The 17,990-nt window shown below is 47.8% G+C and overlaps 1 protein-coding gene across 1 annotated transcript in view; it reads left to right on the forward strand.

Moving 5' to 3' along the window:
- Positions 1-17,990, forward strand: part of LOC149327539 (uncharacterized) — a 52,741-nt gene that overhangs the window by 9,434 nt on the left and 25,317 nt on the right. Inside the window, exons 4-6 of the mRNA XM_089563860.1 lie at positions 9,040-9,342; positions 11,184-11,513; positions 15,227-15,312. Coding sequence (XP_089419986.1) covers positions 9,040-9,342; positions 11,184-11,513; positions 15,227-15,312 — 719 coding nt within the window. The remainder of the gene's footprint in view (positions 1-9,039; positions 9,343-11,183; positions 11,514-15,226; positions 15,313-17,990) is intronic.

Consider the following 17,990-nt stretch of genomic DNA (forward strand, 5'->3'; position numbering starts at 1 on the left):
AGCCTGCGGCTCCAGGAGTTCGATGTAACCGTAGTTTACAAGTCCCCACGCAAGCACTCTGACGCCGACTGCCTGTCACGAGTCCCTGTAGATGCACCATCGCCGGATGACGATGAGGACGCCTTCCTAGGACCCATCAGCTCCAGCTCTTTTGCACAACAGCAACACTCGGACCCCGACATAAAATGCCTCATCGAATACTTGGAAGGCAAGGTTTCTTCACCCCCCTCCTCGTTCAAGCGAGGATTGTCTTCGTTCGGTTTACAGAACGATGTCCTCGTGAATAACTTTGCAGCGAACAAGACAGCCTACCTCCTTGTTGTACCTGTAAGTCTGCGCGGAGAAGTTCTTCAGGCCTCACACGACGAGCCGACAGCTTTACATCTCGGGTTTTCTCGCACCCTCCGCCTCATTCAAGACAAGTATTACTGGCCCCGACTGTCTGCCGATGTCGCACATTATGTGAAAACCTGCCGAGATTGTCAGGGACGAAAGACCCCTCCAACCCGACCAGCAGGATTTCTGAACCCCATTGAACCCCCTCAAGGCCCTTTCCGCAGATCCGCATAGACTTGCTTGGCCTTTTCCCGAAATCAACATCTGGAAATAAGTGGATCATTATAGCGACCGACTGCCTGACCCGCTACGCCGAGGCAAAAGCCCTACCGAACGGAACAGCAGCAGAAGTTGCCAAATTTTTCGTGGAGAACATTCTTCGGCGTCAGGGCGCCCCCGATGTGCTCATCACTGACAGAGGAACAGCATTCACGCTGAACTGACGCAAGTCATCTTCCATTACAACCAAACCAGCCACCGCAGAACAACTACATACCACCCGCAGACCAACGGACTGACCCAGCGCCTGAACAAAACCATCGCCGATATGCTCGCCTTGTATGTCGATGCCGAACACAAGACCGGGGACGTCATCTTGTCTTACGTAGTCTTCGCCTACAACACCGCATTGCAGGAGACCACCCACATGACGCATTTTAGGCTCGTCCATGGCAGAGAGGCCACGACCACGCTGGATGCCATGCTGCCGAACGTTACCGAGGAAGGTAACGCCGACGTCGCCGCCTACCTACAACGCGCAGAAGCCCGAAGACCTGCCCGATTAAGGATCAAAGACGAGCAGCGGACCGAAGCCACACGCTACAACCTACGAAGACGCAACGCTGAATACAAGCCAGGAGACCGTGTCTGGGTTTGGACGCCCATTCGCCGCCGAGGATTGAGCGAAAAGCTTATGCGCCGCTATTTCGGCCCGTACAAGGTTCTTCGTCGGCTAGGTGAATTGGACTATGAAGTCGTCCCTGTAGAAATTACTGCATCCCAGTGACGCCGCGTACGACCAGAAGTAGTCCATGTCGTACGCCTAAAGCCCTATCATGTACGCTAAAGGACGCCGTGTTCCCACATTCGGCGTTTATTTTTGCACAATCCGTTTTTGATTGTTTATAGCCGCATTACGTTCTAAAGCACCGAGTCGATGCTTCTTTGAGAGGGTAGTAATGCCGCGAATCTCTGTAGCGTTTGTTTGTTGTGTTTAATTGTTCATGCTTGGAGGCTGCCGGCACGTCGCTTTATCGCTTCGTTTGTGACGCAAGACGCGCCTAGATTTATCTCGATTTATCGCATCCAGGCGGAGCCGATTCTGCTTTGTGCCAAAATGTTCTAGCAACTTCCGAAGCTTGATCTCGAATGTTCGCTATCAGCTTTAAAAAGAGCACGGCGGACAGCGGCGGGGATTCTGTTCGACAACCGCCGAGCACGCTAGTTGCTATGCCGCCGCCGAGTCATTCAGTTCTTTGCGGGCGCAAGTGAGCCCAAATAAAGAGTTTCGTTTCGAAGACATTCTCGCTGGTTTTCTGTTCGCGGGACTGTAGTCACCACTACGTGACAATATTGAAGAGAGAATGAAGTCACGGAGACGCATTCCTTAACAAACAAGCAACGACACCTGTATTAACTTTGCGGCGCACATACACAGAGAGCGGTATGACGAAGCACACGACACATACATCGCACTTCTTTCCCGTCGAAGAGGCCACTGTCTTGCCGAACGGGCCCGGTAAGAAAGTACCGGCAGTTGACTCTGTTGCTATTCTTCACAGCAAAAACGCACAGAGCTGAATGGTTGCTTAAGGTCATCATGTCAGAAAACGAAACTGAGCCGAAGTCATTTGCAGTTTTTCTACAAGCCAACCTGAAGCTACTACCAATAGGTGATCCGTTTGTAGATAAAAGTTCAAATGAGACCATTTTTTTTTTTTTTGGGGGGGGGGATGTTAAAGACTTGTATTGATAATCCCTCTTGATGAATTGCTCCGATTTACCCGCCGCTGTGGCTCAGTGGTTACGGCGCTCGGCTGCTGACCCGAAAGACGCGGGTTCGATCCCGGCCGCGGCGGCTGAATATCGATGAAGGCGAAATTCTAGAGGCCCGTGTTCTGTGCGATGTCAGTGCACGTTAAAGAACCCCAGGTGGTCCAAATTTCCAGAGCCCTTCACTACAGCATCCCTCATAGCCTTAGTTGCTACGAGACGTTAAACCCCTATAAACCAAACCAAACCAATTGCTCCGATTTATTAGTGAGTGCGTTGATCACAATGGCAGCGCGACCCTCCGAAATATCAGAAGCACCTCAATTAGCGGCCTTCCAAAATTCCACAGGTATCTCAGTCAGCGGCTTTTTGGATTTACTGTCTGCTTATCTTAAATCCACCCACAGTGAGTGCAATGGTTTGCTTTTCATTAAGAAACAATGTATCTCTTTTGAGTCATCTAGTGCCCCCGTCATTAGCGGCTTATACTTAGCCAAACATCGCAGAGCACTCCGCACATTGCTGGAAAATTTACCGGTTGCAAAATCTGAGCAAAATCTGAGCAGGGAGCCAGAATACCCGACATGTCCAGCTGTCGGCTCCTCGTATGAAGTCTGAAGAACTTCGCGCAGACTTGCAGGCACAACTAGGAGGTAGGCTGTTTTGTTCGGAGCGAAGTTCTTCACGAGGACATAATTCTCTACACAGAACGAAGACATCCTCACTTGAACGAGGCGGGGGGTGAAGAAATCTTGCCTTCCAAATACTCGATGAGGCGTTTTTGGTTAGAGTCCAAGCGTTGCTGTTGCGCAAAAGAGCTGGAGCTGATGGGTCCCAAAAGGCGTCCTCGTCGTCCTGCGGTGAAGGTGCATCTACAGGGGCTCGTGGGAGGCAGTCGGCGTCAGAGTGCTTGCGTCCGGACTTGCAGACGACGGTAAGGTCAAACTCCTACAGGCGGAGGCTCCATCGAGCAAAGCGGTCGGAGTGGTCCTTCAAACTGGCAAGCCAGCACAGTACGTGGCTGAGCACATTGAACGGTCGGCCGTGCAGGTAGGGGTCGAATTTCGACGTAGCCCAGATGATGGCAAGGCACTCCTTCTCAGTTGTCGAGTAGTTATAGCCTCGTCCTTGGACAGGGAACGGCTAGCGCATGCGATTAGCTTTTCCAGTCCGTCAGTTTTTTGAACGAGGACATCTTCTAGGTCCACGCTGCTTGCGACGGTATGAATTTCGGTCTCGCCGCTTTCATCAAACTGCGCGAGGATCGGTGGATATTGTAAAAGACGCTGAAGTTCCTTGAACGATTCTACTTGAGGCGCTTCCTATGTAAATGGTACGTCTGCCTTGGACAGGTGGATCACAGGCTAGGCGATGCGTGAAAACTTCCTGACAAATCGTCGGTAGTATACGCATAGTCCGAGGAATCTGCGCACAGCTTTCTTATCAGCCGGCGGTGAAAACATTGCGACAGCAGCTGTTTTCTGCGGGTCCGGGCGTACTCCATCCTTGCTAACGATGTGCCCTAGAAACAGAAGCTCTTCATAGGCAAAGTGGTATTTTCTGCTTTTAAGGTAAGGCCGGACGACTTAATTGCGTCAGATACTGTTGGAAGCCTTTTTAGATGCTCTTCAAAGTTCGAGGCGAAGACAACGACATCATCTATACATAACAGACAAATTTGCCTCTTCAAGCCTGCTGGCACTGTATTCCTTACTCGCTCAAACGTCGCTGATGCGGACCAGAGTCCAAAAGGCATCACCTTGAACTCGAAGAGACCATCTGGAGTGATGAAAGCGGTTTTCTCGCGATTAGTCTCATCGACCTCGATTTGCTGGTAACCGCTCTTCAGGTACATCGATGAGAAATGTTTGGCGTTGCAGAGCCGGTCCAGTGTGTCATCGATGCGGGAAAAAGGGTAGACGTCCTTCTTTGTTAAGTTGTTAAGCGGTGATAATCGAAGTGCGCCATCATTATTTCGCACTAGAACAACCGGTGCCTCCCAGAGTCTCTCTGAGGGCTGGACTACGTCGTCGCGAATCATTTCTTCCACTGGGTCTCGGGCAGCTTGTCGTTCTCGAGGCGACACATGGTAGGCGCTTTGGCAGAGAGGTCGAACGTGCTGGTCGGTTATAATGAGATGCCTGGCAATCGGTCTTTGTCGGACTTCCGGCGATAACGAGAAACGCTCACTGTAGCTCCGAAGAAGGTTGTGGGTCTGGTCTTGCCTGTTCCAAGTCAGGGCTGCGTTGATGTCGAAAGTGGGCGAGTTCTCTTGGTCGGACGAACCTTCTACGGATGGGTCGAAGAGGGCGAAGGAGTCTCGTACGTCGGAATTTTGTCGAGGAAAGAAATCGTTGTTCCTCTGTTAACATGCCGGTATTGTTCGCTGAAGTTAGTCAGCAGCACTCCGGCTTATTCCTTGCGGAAGCGTGTGATGCCTCTTGCGATGCCGATTCCTCGGTCGAGAAGCAATTTCATGTTCCCCTCTATAATGGCTTCAGTGTTCTTAGCTTCCTTGGCGCCTTCGGTGACGATGACGCTTGAGCGGGGTCGGATACTGAGTTTTTTCCTCCAGAACACCAAATGTAACGTCATGTTCCGGAGTTCTCATCGAAGGGATGGCCTCATCAGTAGAAACTGTGGTCAGCTTGTATCGCAGGTCGATGATTACTTGACGCTCACTAAGGAAATCCATGTCAAAATCACTTTGCGGGAACATTGTCGTAGCACAACGGAGGTCGCGAAATAGGTATGTCCGTGCACAGTCACTCGCGCGGTGCGTCGTCCTGACGGTGTAATGAGGTGGCCGCCTGCGGTGCGAATTTGTAAGCCGTCCCAATCGGTCACTTGGAACGGTTTTTCATTTTCGTAACGAATGCTCCATTCATCACCGAATAATCGGTGATGTCGACTAGAGCTGTGTCGACTAGAGCGGTTACTTTCCCTCCGTCGATATCCGCTTTCTAAGTCAGATGTCCTGACTCTGGCGCTCCACGTCGTCCTCGGCGTCGGGTCATGGCTTCGTCGGGTATGTGAATCGTGGATGGGGTGTGTGGTCGAAGCTTTTCTGCATGGCGGCGTCGTTTTCAAGGAGTTCTGCGTCGTGGTCGAGGTTGTTTGTATGCGGCGTCGGCGTGTCGGCGGCAGCGTCTTCATGCAGTATGGTGGTTGGAGGATCTTCGCCGTTTCGCTCGTGAGCAGCCTCCCCTCCAGAGGTTGCTGTCTTCAGTTTCCCTTACGAGGGCAGGGAGACCTTCCTCGTACACCGGCTGCGTAGCTGTGGCGTGGCGACGATAAACGCGATAGTCACGGTGATGGTGAGCGCATACTCCTGTCTACGCAGGTAATCGTCGATTTCACGCGGATATTGGCCAAAGTGTGGTCGTGGCGCGTCAAAGGCAGAGCCACGAAGATCGATACGGTGGTACGGGCAGTGACGAAGAATGTGACCGGCTTCATCGCAATGGAAGCACAGCGGGGGGTTGTCGGAAGTCCTCCAGGCGTCGCACTTTGTGTGGCTTGGGCGTCGTTCGTACGCTGGGGGGGGGGGGGGGGGGGTGAGGCGTTCGGGAACAGCTGGTTCACGTTTACGAACAACTCACGAACAGCTGGCGTCGGCGCGGTGTTTGCGGCGTCTGCATATGGCGTGGTCGCTGGGGGACGTTCGTCGTTTCCTCAGCAAGCAACCTGACCTCCACAGGTTGCTTTGTTTAGTTTTGCCTACGGGGGCTAGGGGACCTTCTTCGGACAGACCGGCCTAGCTGCGGCCCGGTGATGCAAAACGTGTGCTGGACGGCGACGGGCAGCAGGAGAGAGGGCTTGACGACATGTACTACTACCCTGTGCATAAGGTAGTCGTCGATTTCCCGTGGTCGCTGGCCGGGGAGTGGTCGTGTGGCGTCCATGGCGAAACCCCGCCGGCCAATAGGTCTGTACGGGCAGTGGCGAAGCATGTGCCCGGCGTGACCACAATAGAAACTCAGCGGGCGGTTATCGGGAGTCCTCCACTCGTCATATTTCCTAAAGCTGTTGCATCGCTCGTAATGTGGGAATGTGGGAGCTATGTGCCGTCGTTTTTGTAGAGCTGGTGCCCGTCGAAGAGGACCTCGGAGTGTAGTGGGGGCGGAGTACTGCGTAGTGCGGCGGCGTAAGTCATGGCTTCAGCTTCCGCTGGTGTCGTCGGTGACGGGGAGCCAAGTGCATGCTGTACTTCGTCACGGTTGATGTCCGTGAGCGACGCCATCTGAGTCTCCTGCGTCTGCTGTGTTCGGGATGGCAGCATCCGCGAAGTTCTTCGCTAACAATATCACGTATTAGGTCTCGCACGTTATCCCCGCTTGTAGGGGTGTCTTCTGGGGGGCTTGCCGTTAGCACCTCAAGTGGCTGATTGCAGTGACGCGTCGGGCGTCAAGGGTCTTTTAGATAGTAGAAGCATCAACTACAAACTCGGCGGCGGTTTTTTGAGGATCCTGAATTAGATCGGCGAACAGTTGATCCTTTACGCCACGCATCAGAAAGGTGAGCTTCTTTTCTTCAGTCATGTCAGGGATGGAGCGCCTGAAAAGGCGTTTCATTTCTTCCACATACTCAGACACGGTCTCGTTTGGGTGTTGAATTCGTGACTGCAGCAGGACCTCCGCCCTTTCCTTCAGTACGACTCTAGTGAACATACCCAGTAGCTGCTTCTTGGGGGTCGCCTAGGTCGTGGGGGAAGATTCGTAGTTTTCAAATCAAGTTCTGGCAGGGCCGCCCAATGCAAAACAAACGTTTGGAAGCTTAGCGCTGTCGTCCCAGATTGTCAGCACTGCCACAGGGTCGTATATGTCCAGCCAGTCTTCCACATCTTCGTGTGGTCCTCCACGGAAAGTCGGTGGCTTACGGGGCTGGCGAAGCACGACGGTCGTTGGCTCTGCACCGGGTTCCATCGTGAGGGGCACACCAGGACAGCAGGTCAGCAGCTCCACCAGATGGCACGCAGTGGTGACTGCAGTCCGGTGAGCAAAGAAACAGCAAGGATGGCTTCGAAACGAAACTCTTTATTTGGACTGACTTGAGCCTACAAAGAACTGAATCACTCGGCGGTGGCGTAGCAAATGGCGTGCTCGGTGATCGTGGAACAAAGAATGTCCGCCGCTCTCGGCCGTGCTCTTTTTAAAGCTCATAGCAAACTTTCGAGATAAAGCTTGGAAAGTCACTAGAACATTCTGAAACAGCGTAGAATGGCTGCGCCTAGATACGGTCAGTCGAGATATATCTAGGTGCGTCATGCATCACTAAAAAAGCAATAAAGCGGCGTGCCGGTAGTTGTGAAGAATGAAAGAACAAATACTATAACCATTTACAGCAATATTGTTATCTAACTTCGGGCTAGCGTTGTTCTGGTTCGGCTTCATGTTCTACGTCAGCTTAGGACGATGGTCACCTCAGTTTGCCGATATTGTGAGCTAAAAGCAATTTAGGCTTAAAAACCAATAGAGGAAGAGTGCTGACCGAATTTTGTGCATGCTCTAGGCTAGTCAATCAAACAAAGAACTGGATTTTGTTCATGCTGTGCAGACCAAACCGTAGATGCAGTTGAAAGTGACTTGCGACATCAGTGGCTCTCTGTCATGAGTTTGCCTTGTTACCAACTGGTATAACAGCTGGATATGCCACGAATAAAGCCATTTGGAAGTTAGTGGCAGTTTTCACGGGCTCTTATTCTCGTACTTGTTACAAACGCTACACTATTCATCATTGGACTCGAACTCACAGAAACAGCTACGCCCATCAAGGTATACACTTTATTTGGAGCAATTGGTGATAAGAGTTAATGAGCAATACCTTAGTAATCTGCGAGCCGCTCAGATGACAGTAGATGACACTTATTCAGGAGATGTCACTGCAAAGCATGGTTAGTGACTTGGAGAGGCAGAGCAAGACGATGGGCTCAGAAAGTTAATATGCAGAAAGGCAAAGTAATTTGTTCGACACCCTCGTAAGGTAACAACAGATTACAGTTGGAAAACAAGGTTGTGGAAGGGGTAAGTGACGTAGTGACTGCAGGGACTCAGGGCACGTAGTGACTGCAGATCCGGATCACGAGAGCGAAATAACTAGAGGAATAAGAATGGGGTGGAGCGCATATGGCAGTTTCTCTCAGATCACGAATGTCAGTTTACCAACGTCCCTCAAGAGCAAAGTATACAGCCGTTGTATACAAAGTATACAACAACTCACCTATGGGGCAGAAACGTGGAGGATAACGGAAAGGGTAGAGCTTAATTTAAGGACAACGCAGGGAAAAATAGAAATGAAAGTTATAGGTGTAACGTTAAGGGACAGGATGAGGTCAGAGTGGGTGGGGGAACAAACGCAGCTGCATGACATCCCAGTAGAAATCAAAAGGAAGAAATGGGCTTGGGCAGAGCATATAATGCGAACGCAAAGTAATCGAGGGTCGATAACGGGAACGGACTTGATTCCAAGAGAAGGCAAATGTCAGGAAGGGCGGTAGAAAGTTAGTTCGGCACATGAGATTAAGTAGTTTCCAGGGATACGGTGGCCGCAGCTGGCAAAGGACAGTGTAAATTGCGGACATGTTGGAGAGACCTCTGCCATGCAGTGGGCATAGTCAGGCCAACGGTGGTCAAACAGAAACGATTGTTCTCTTTGTTTGTTTGGTTTGTCGGCTTTGCCGGGATGAGTAGGTCATAACTGACGTTTCTGCAGAAAGAGAACGGAAGAACATCAAAGAAATTTCCCTCAAGAGCGAAACGCAACCAAACGGCTCAGTGCTGCTGTCCTGGTCATGGAACTATCCGCCAGAAAAGAGCGATATCAAAGGCTATTTCGTCAAGGGAGAATCGCCTCGCCACTCCTTCAGCACGACCATCTCCCCGGCACTCACGAGCTACGTGCTACCCTGCCTACACGGCTGGACCCACTACACGGTGTCAGTGCAGCCGGACATGACAGGCCAGTGGGAAACCAGGGGCGAACCTGCATCAGTCTCCTTTTTCACGAATTCATCAGGTGAGCACTCATTTCATGCATGCTCTTCTTGCCAAGCAGCAGACATCAAGTTGAGCATGGACGTCAATGCGTTTTTATTGAGGATTACTGTGGAGCCGCGCTTAAGGTGATGGGTGGAAGGGGGTCACAAGACGGGAATTTGTCAATGATTCGGCTCTAGCTCTGGTTTACTCAACATTGTATCTGCCTTATGTGCGTAATTACACTAGTGAAGTTGAAAAGTCGGATCCTAATAAGTAGCAACACGCGCGTGCTAAGAGAAACTTACAAAAGGTAGTATAGTATTGAGAAGGCTCCTAAATTTTCAATACAAACATGCATGCTAGCCGCAGCGGCTAAACTTAGGCTAATAAATGTTCTTATTAAATATGAGGTCGATGACCATAGCCTTCTTATTTGGTGTCCGCCTGATAGCAAAAATTTCTGCGAAAACAGCTCCCGTATGCTGCTCCTTGGTTATTTTTTAAAACGCCCAGAAAAATAAATTTTTCCCACCTATTTTCCGTGGGTGCGCTCAAATCAGGAGTCATTGGGATCCCATGTTCATTTTTAAATAAAGCGTTTTGTCATACAGAAATGCGTGCAAAAAAGGATAGGAATTTTAGTTTTCAAAGAAAGATTAGTTTTCTTGAAGAAAATTGTATATCACAACAAATGCGAAATCCTCATGATGGGTTTCAAAGCGCGACAAGACGGAGACGAAAGGAAGAAACACACACGACAAGCGCTTACTAGCAACTAAAAACGTTTATTGCAACGCTGGGAATAAATAGGGGTAACGGAAAACATAAAGAGCTATAAAATAACAAGACAGAAAAAGAGATTAGCCGTTACTATCTAAAAACGCTCGTTCCTTCTCAGATAGCAAAATTGAAGGCTCACTGACCCAGCCCTTTGTCTTAGTAATATGATAGGCTTCTATGATTTCTCTAGTCTTCTGGTCGGGATGCGAAAAGATCACTGTCGTAACGGCTAATCTCTTTTTCTGTCTTGTTATTTTTTATCTCTTTATGTTTTCCGTGACCCCTACTTATTCCCAGCGTTGCAATAAACGTTTTTAGTCGCTAGTAAGCGCTTGTCGTGTGTGTTTCTTCCTTTCGTCTCCGTCTTGTCGCGCTTTGAAACCCATCATGAATGTTTACCAACTTGCCCAACTTTCTGCCCTCCTTAAATGCGAAATGTCGCTTTAAGCAAAATTTACATGTTTGGAGCTATATACAACAAAACGCACAATTTTCTCATGCTTCACTCGTTTTTTCAGCAATTATGTGCAAAACTTAACAGTTTGATTCCGCTGAAAATACTTTTCTCAGAATTAGAATTTCCAACAAGAGATCGTTGTCACTGCTTAAAAGTTTATACTTTCCATAACACAACTTCCGAAGAAAATCAAGGCATAAGATTATATATGAACACCACGCTGAAACTTTTTTTTGCTACCCTGCGGTCTCTTCTATTGCTGTAAAAAAAAGCTGTACTTCTAGACTCTTAAGTATTTTTTTACTGGCATCTTGAGTATTCGAGAAGTCACAAAATTAAAAACAATGGCCAGCTTTGGTTCGCATTTAAAAAAAAACTTTGCTCCTCGATTTTATTTTAAATATACATGAAACGCCTTCAGCAACTTCTAATTCTAGCTAAAAAAAGCGTTCTATTATTTTGTTTCAAATTATAGTATTAAAGGCACACTATACACACTGCATTTGGTTCCTTTACCGCTTCAACCGACCATAACGAACGCCATTTGTCGGAAAACAGCGGTCTAGAGTACCGCTTATGCAGCTCCGGTGCGTCTGAGCATCGGACTTACTGCAGTTTCAAGGTTTGTTCTCTGTATGCAGCCCCATCAGCACCAGCCGGCATCATCGTTCGCTCTGCGCACTCCGACAAGTTTGTTCTCACCGTCGTGGGTCCGCTGTTGTGGAATTCAGAGCCGCTCGGCTTTGAACTGCAGTGGGCCGACAAGGAAGGATCTTCTGGCCGCGAGCGCAGGGATCTGCCCCTGCCTCCCGGTTGGTCCCGGGAAGAGAACGAGCTCACCGTGACGTTGTCCTTGCAACCAGGCCGACAGTACAATGTGTCAGCTCGCGCTCGAGGCAGAGGAGATGCTACCCAGGGAGGTGCACTCGATGGTGCCGTGCTAAGCGTTATGGTGGCCACGACGCCGAGCGGTGAGCTATCAGGAGTAACGAGCAATACGACTAGAGTATTGTATGTTAAAAAAAAATCAGCGCATGGCAAAATATGCCACGCAATATGCGAGAAATTGTGCGAGTAGCGCAGCGTGCCTTGAGATTTGCGGCACGATTAGAGATACCTCCTCTTTTCTGCGCAGTTATAATACCTTTTGTTGTCTGTTTGAATAAAGTACTAATACTAACACTTTAGAGGGACTAAGAAAAAAGTAAGAAATGCCCCGGCCCATTCCACTAAGTCTAACGAACATCATCCAATATGGAGTATATAAAAAACAAAAAAAAAGAATTTTACAAAGCAGAAAACAAAAGAAAAAGAAAAAACACTATTCGTACCGTTAGAGCCGAAGCCATTCAAACGGCTGTTAAGGGCAGGGTATTATATGTGGAAGATAAGTAATAATCGTTTTTGCTGCGATAACAGCCGAGATACATTTATTTTCCCATCAATCCGTGCACTCTCTTCAAAGAAGAAATTTTCAACAAATAGCAGCGCTGGGAAAACACCCTGCTTACGCCCGATCATCTGATACATGGCCGATGGGTGCCAGTAAGATAGGTCCAGTAGGCTCCTCTGATTCTTTAAAAAAATCTCCAGTGCTTTCAAAGAGTTTCACGAAATTCTGTCTCTGTTGTGATCAGCTGCTAGTGGCATCTGCGTGGCACTCCGAGTCAACCTCGATTGCTATGAACACTGATTGAATTGAATTGAATCTATTTCTCGATCCTGAACACCTGGGAGGATTTCCAGGCAAAAAGCTGCTTTCGAAGCTTGACTGGGCCTGGAAAACCGTTAGATAGTAGTGGCTTCAACATATAAGGTAATGGAAATAAACATAAGAAAGATACAGCAAAAGGAGAACAAAAGTACACACTATGAAATACAAACAATAATATACACTTAATAAATACAATTGTGCGGTTAAAACAATAGCTTCTAGGCTCTTCTAGTGCAAAATGATACGTAATCAAAAAATACACATGTAATAGAATCACAAAGATGTACTTAATGTTCACTAATACATATTTTGAACCTATATACATACATTAAAGAAGAATATACACATCAAGTTGTATGAAATGATCAAAATTTTAAAAAAATGCACAAAATTGTCTCCGTAGATCATAGTGCACCTAAAGAATCAGAAGTTATGAATGTAAAAAAAATACATCACATATCAACAAAATACCGCCGCAATTGTTTGAATCTGAAATTTGTGGTATGTTTATATTTGTTGAGTACATGCAGTAGATTGTTTACCTGTGTTTAGAGTTTATAATTAGTCCTGAAATTAGGAACAAACCAAGTATCCGTCCTGCGGGTATTAGCAGGGCTATGTTTAGTTTTGAAGGAAGCTGTTTCAGTAATAAAGGCCTTGTAAGAACTATTAGAAAAAGAAAAGAAACGTAGCATCTGGCAATAGATCTGTCAATGTCTTCTCTTTTGTAGATGTCCGTCTGATGACCGACACTATTATGCGGCATGTGGCCCAAAATTCAGCTTTTTTAGCCTCTGTATGTAGAGAAATGTAGCAAACATAAAAACGCGAAAAAAAGACAACTCGAGCAGCTGACCAAGAAGGCCAACCGCTTTTCGGGAATGGCGAAGGAAAATGACTGCTCAGTCGGGAGCAACAGGTCAGAGCTGTGTCGATTACGTTTTCGTGGTAGGCACTTCAATTCATTGTTTTTTTATGCTGTTTGCCAAAATTATTAGTACTTTTGTGCTGTCACCTAGGCCCTTTAGCGATGTAGTGGTTTCCAGCTCGGTGGCGTAACTCCCTAAGAAATGCATCCGCGGAAACCGGGTAAGCCCCGCTGCAGCACGACTACTCCAGAGAGGGTCGCGCGGTATCAGGGGCACGCTGACCGATGCTCCAGTGCCCGGCAATCACTCACCCGACGCAGCACAGGTATAATGAGAAACGGCTGCCGAATTCGCACCTTAGAGCACCTATATCAGTGCCTGTTTGGTGCCTCGCTCCAAAGCGCGAACATCCAACCGCTCATCCCGTGTATCCTATAGCTTGGCGTACCGTTCAGCGGTTTGCGGAGAAAGGGCCTATTCCATCTGGTTGCGGACCATTTCGTCGAACTCACGCTAGCTGTGCATAGTCCTGGCTGGTACCAGGTCGGAGGCATCCCACCACTGCCACCAAAATAAGACAGACACATTTCGAGCTGTCGCTGCCTGCTGAGCAGTCGCGGTTCGTGCTCCAATCTCCTAAAGCACGGCAGATTCCACACCATCAGCTGGGACAGTAACCGCTTGGTCGCATTGCGGCATCTACCACAATAACATCTAGAGCGTCCAGCGGATGGCTATGTATGGAATAACCTGTTCAGTAGTTCTCAGTGCACAGTGTTTTATCCATCAAAAGTCTTTCGAGACTTAAAATTATTGCCTCATTTAGCACATTTTTCTTTTGTTCTTACCCTTTCGTCTGCCTGTGTTTGCAAACCTGAGGCATGATCGATTTCTTACCTACTCTATTGGATACATTCGACTTGTGGCCTCTTACTGACAGCGCTAACCATAAGAGCTGTGACTCCCAAGCCGTGGTGCGATGACTCGTCACCACCTTGGGTCCAGCACAGAGGGAAGAAGATTGTCGCTCCCTCTTAAGCAGCGTTTATTGCGCTCGCCCTTACGAAAAAAAGTTTTAGAGAGTTAATATTCTGTATAGACTTCTGTCTATGACGCCTATAGACTGTCTATAGACAAATCCTAGAGAACAGCTTACAGGCAATACAAATGTCCTAAATAGTCTATAGGCAATCTATATATCTGTAGACATACACTTTTAGTAGACTTTTGTCTATAGACAGTCCATAGACTATGAATAGACAAAAAGCAATATCCACAGTAAGTCAGTAGAGTCAATAAGAAGCCTATAGACAGTCTATAGACCATTTTTATAAGGACGAGCGGGTATACAAGGCAGCATTCTTAGAACACACCACTGAGGGGACGCAGCTTTCGCAAGCACGCGGGCACAGAACCGCAAAAGGGGGTGCACAAGCGAGGAGGACGAAAATCCTCAGATCACGTGATGTGCCTCTGCGTTCACGGTTGTCGGTGGTCTGTCGCTCACGATGGCAGGACGAATCGGTAACGGCGGTTGTTCCGTTGGCTGAACCGAAATCTGTCCTTGTGCACCCCTTTCCTCTAACACACAAGACAATCTGTGAAAAAAACGAGCTTGTTTTGAGCCGGTGGAGTTGGTCTCTCGAGTCCCAGTGGAAGATGATAAAAGGAAGTCTCTGCGGAGTCCTCACCGCGGGGGTCGCGTTTTGGCCACTCTTCCCGCAAACCGCCGGAATAGCGCATGCATAATATCCCTTGATAATTACGCAGGGTCGTTCGTCACTAAGACACGGGCGACACAAATTTACCCACAGCGTTTTTCTTGCTTTTGCTAGGGCCTAGGTAACTTCAAATCTCCCTATGTTAGCATGCGTAGATAACGAGGTAAAGACAATAGGTTCTTTTTTCTTTTCTGTAGGCGGTTTGCTTTAATCCCCAAACTGCTTTTATGCCATCAGCAATCAGTATAAACAGCTCAGCTATTAATTAAGGCCTTTCAATGTGGGCTCCTTGTTTGGATTCTGGAAAGAGGCGCAATTTACCGTGTAATCGTGCAGTGTAGGCAGCTTGACTAACTTGGCCCTTATTCCTACGCATGCAGCTCCTGTCGATATGAAAACCCGAGTCCTGGACTCCAACAGCGCTATCATGACGTGGACTGCACCCAGCCCGGCTCAGTACTTCATGGTGAGTCAGATTTCATTTAAGAAGGTTCTTTACAATCCTTTTCGTCCTTTATCATTGAGGAAAGACAACTGTTTTTTTCGCAGCGCATACATTCTATAACTGGAAGAACTCCTTGTCATAATGCCTTATATGCGGCTATCTACCATCTAAAATAAATAAATAAGTAAATAAATTACTAAATAAATAAATAAAGCTTTTGCTACTGCTCTCGTGACAACGACAAAGTTTTCTACTCTAGTTTGGAGGCCTTAGAGGCCTTCCGAGTTTTCTCTGGCTGTACGGAATTCATTTAGGCGCCTAACGCGTTTTCGAATGCATTCTTATTTCGCAGTGCATTGTGCCACCACCCTTTTGAGGTCCGGTAACGTAATAGGCCAAAAAACCTTCTCGACTCTGTCCCACTTTTATTTTTCGAACGCTCTTCATTTTCGCTCCTCTATTATATTGCCACGCGCCTAACGCGCCGCGCGGCCTCCGCGCTGAGTCGAAGACGACGACGAAGCGGCGGTGGGCTCTCGAAGACGACGCTTGTTCTGTTCGGTGTCCTGGAACCTGGCGCTGTAATTAAAAGAAGGCTCCCAGTCTTCGCTTCTTCCCGACGCCTATCTCCACGGCCTCTCTGGTCGTGACACTGGTGGAGGTGCGGGGAGATGCGGGGCGGGCCATATATTTACTTACATATACTTGAATAGCCTCAAACGAAGCAAGGGGGTTGAATTACAAGAGCCTGTAAAGTAGGTTACAAATAAAAAAAAAGTATTGGACCGATGGTCACACATGAACACAGAAGCTGTGAAAATTGTCCAGAAAAAGCAGTGCCCTTTATTCATAACCTTTAGAAGAGAGTGCCGTCTGAAAAGAAATGTACTGGACGTTCATTTTACCTAATATAAAAAAATGAAGGATGAAAAATAAATCTCATCTATTATTTACTCCAAACTACTTTAAATCAAGGCCGTACCATTAGGGCAATAGGAAAAGTCAAGCATTTGCTTCTCCTTAGTGACGCATTGTCTCGCGAGGATCAGCTATTTCTATTTGTGCATGAACGAAATATTTCCAAGGAGCAATCAGTTATTTCTACTTATCAGGACGAAAACTGACTTCAATTCGTAACTGTAAGATGCAAACAAATGGTACTGCACTGACGTCGAGGTCGTTGATGGACACAAAGGGTAGGAAAGCACTCCGGATAAGATAGGGGTATTATTTACCTTTTGACCGTTAGCCATTACAAATCTGGGGTGATGAATTGAATAGCAGTCAACCGATTCCGCTGTTTATTGTTGCTTTTTTAGGACACACTAAAGCTAATAAATAAAGCTAATAAAAAGCAGGGGAGGGCAGAAAGTTAGATGGGTGGATGAGATAAAGAAATTTGCGGGAATATGGGAGCCGCAACTGGCAAAGGACAGGGTTAATTGGAGAGACGTGGGAGAGGCCCTTGCCCTGCAGTGGGTGTAGTCAGGCTGATGGTGATGATGATGGTGATGAAAGCTAACAAATCAGCTGAGAATGCGATATTGTATCGAAAGTTTCGCAAAATCTCAACTGGTGTTACGTGGCCGAGAAGGCGGTAAATATGCAAGGACCAGGGCAGAAGGCACGAGCCAAGCTTAGACACTCTGTTCACGTCGTTGCCGTTCTCGGAACCTGGAATCAGCTCGCCGTGATTCGTCGCTTATTACGGTCACCATGTGAACGACATGGAGATTTCCCGTAGCGAAAGAACAACGGCGACGACGCCTGATTTCCTCCATAACGGAGCCCTCAGAGCTATCGCTTTAAAAGCTCCGCTTAATGTCACGCCGCTTTCTGCAGAATAATTCAGGCTTCTCTCGGGCGGCCGAACTGAGACAAATAGCTGGCTGGCCGGCTGGCCCCACAGCATCTAAAGCGACTGATGCAACGGGCGATGAGGTAGAGGAGGACTGCAAAGAAATGCAACCACCTGCGGTTCTTTAGCATGCACTGAGATGAGAGAGTACAAGAGTCTCTAGCATTTCGCTTACATTGAAAAGCAACCTCCGCGGCCGGAATGTAACTTGCGCCTTTCGGTCCATATTTTTGAAATGCTGTTCTTCGGACGGAGTATTTAGTATGATACTCATAGGATATAACTGTTCTTTTCTTATGCACGCGGCTGCAGAGACCTGTTGACGCAGGTGTGAATGGTATTCTCTTATCGCCATATCATGATGTTTACGTAATCGGTAAAGTTTTTCTAACCACACTTGGTGAGCAATCCAGGATACTGATACCGCGCCCGGTTATAATGCCTGTACTGCTCAGCATTTCGCGTGCAGTGAATCACAGGGCAAGCAGTAAATGGATGATAGCAAATAGGCAAAACTTCCACCTTGCTCAACTATGCCACACACCGGAATACCTTGATTTCGCAATCCCTCCGTTACGCTGACGGGCACACCTGGACGATCGACTGGCTTGAAATAAATAAAAAACGGCAAAACGTGCAGGGGACGACTTATCTAGTCAAACTGCGTTTATCTGAGGGTAACGATAAATTGGACTCCTCTCAGCTATAGAACACTCAAGTTCTACATGATCTACCCTACTTCTATAGCACATCTACGAAGCCAACAGTCAATTAAACGAAGTAGCATAGGAGATGTTTTTTATAATATATAGCATTCATCAATGGGAAATTAATCGGATAA

The sequence above is a fragment of the Amblyomma mixtum genome, chromosome 10, assembly GCF_055824585.1.
Source record: "Amblyomma mixtum isolate Tamu chromosome 10, ASM5582458v1, whole genome shotgun sequence".
Lineage (NCBI taxonomy): Eukaryota > Metazoa > Arthropoda > Arachnida > Ixodida > Ixodidae > Amblyomma > Amblyomma mixtum.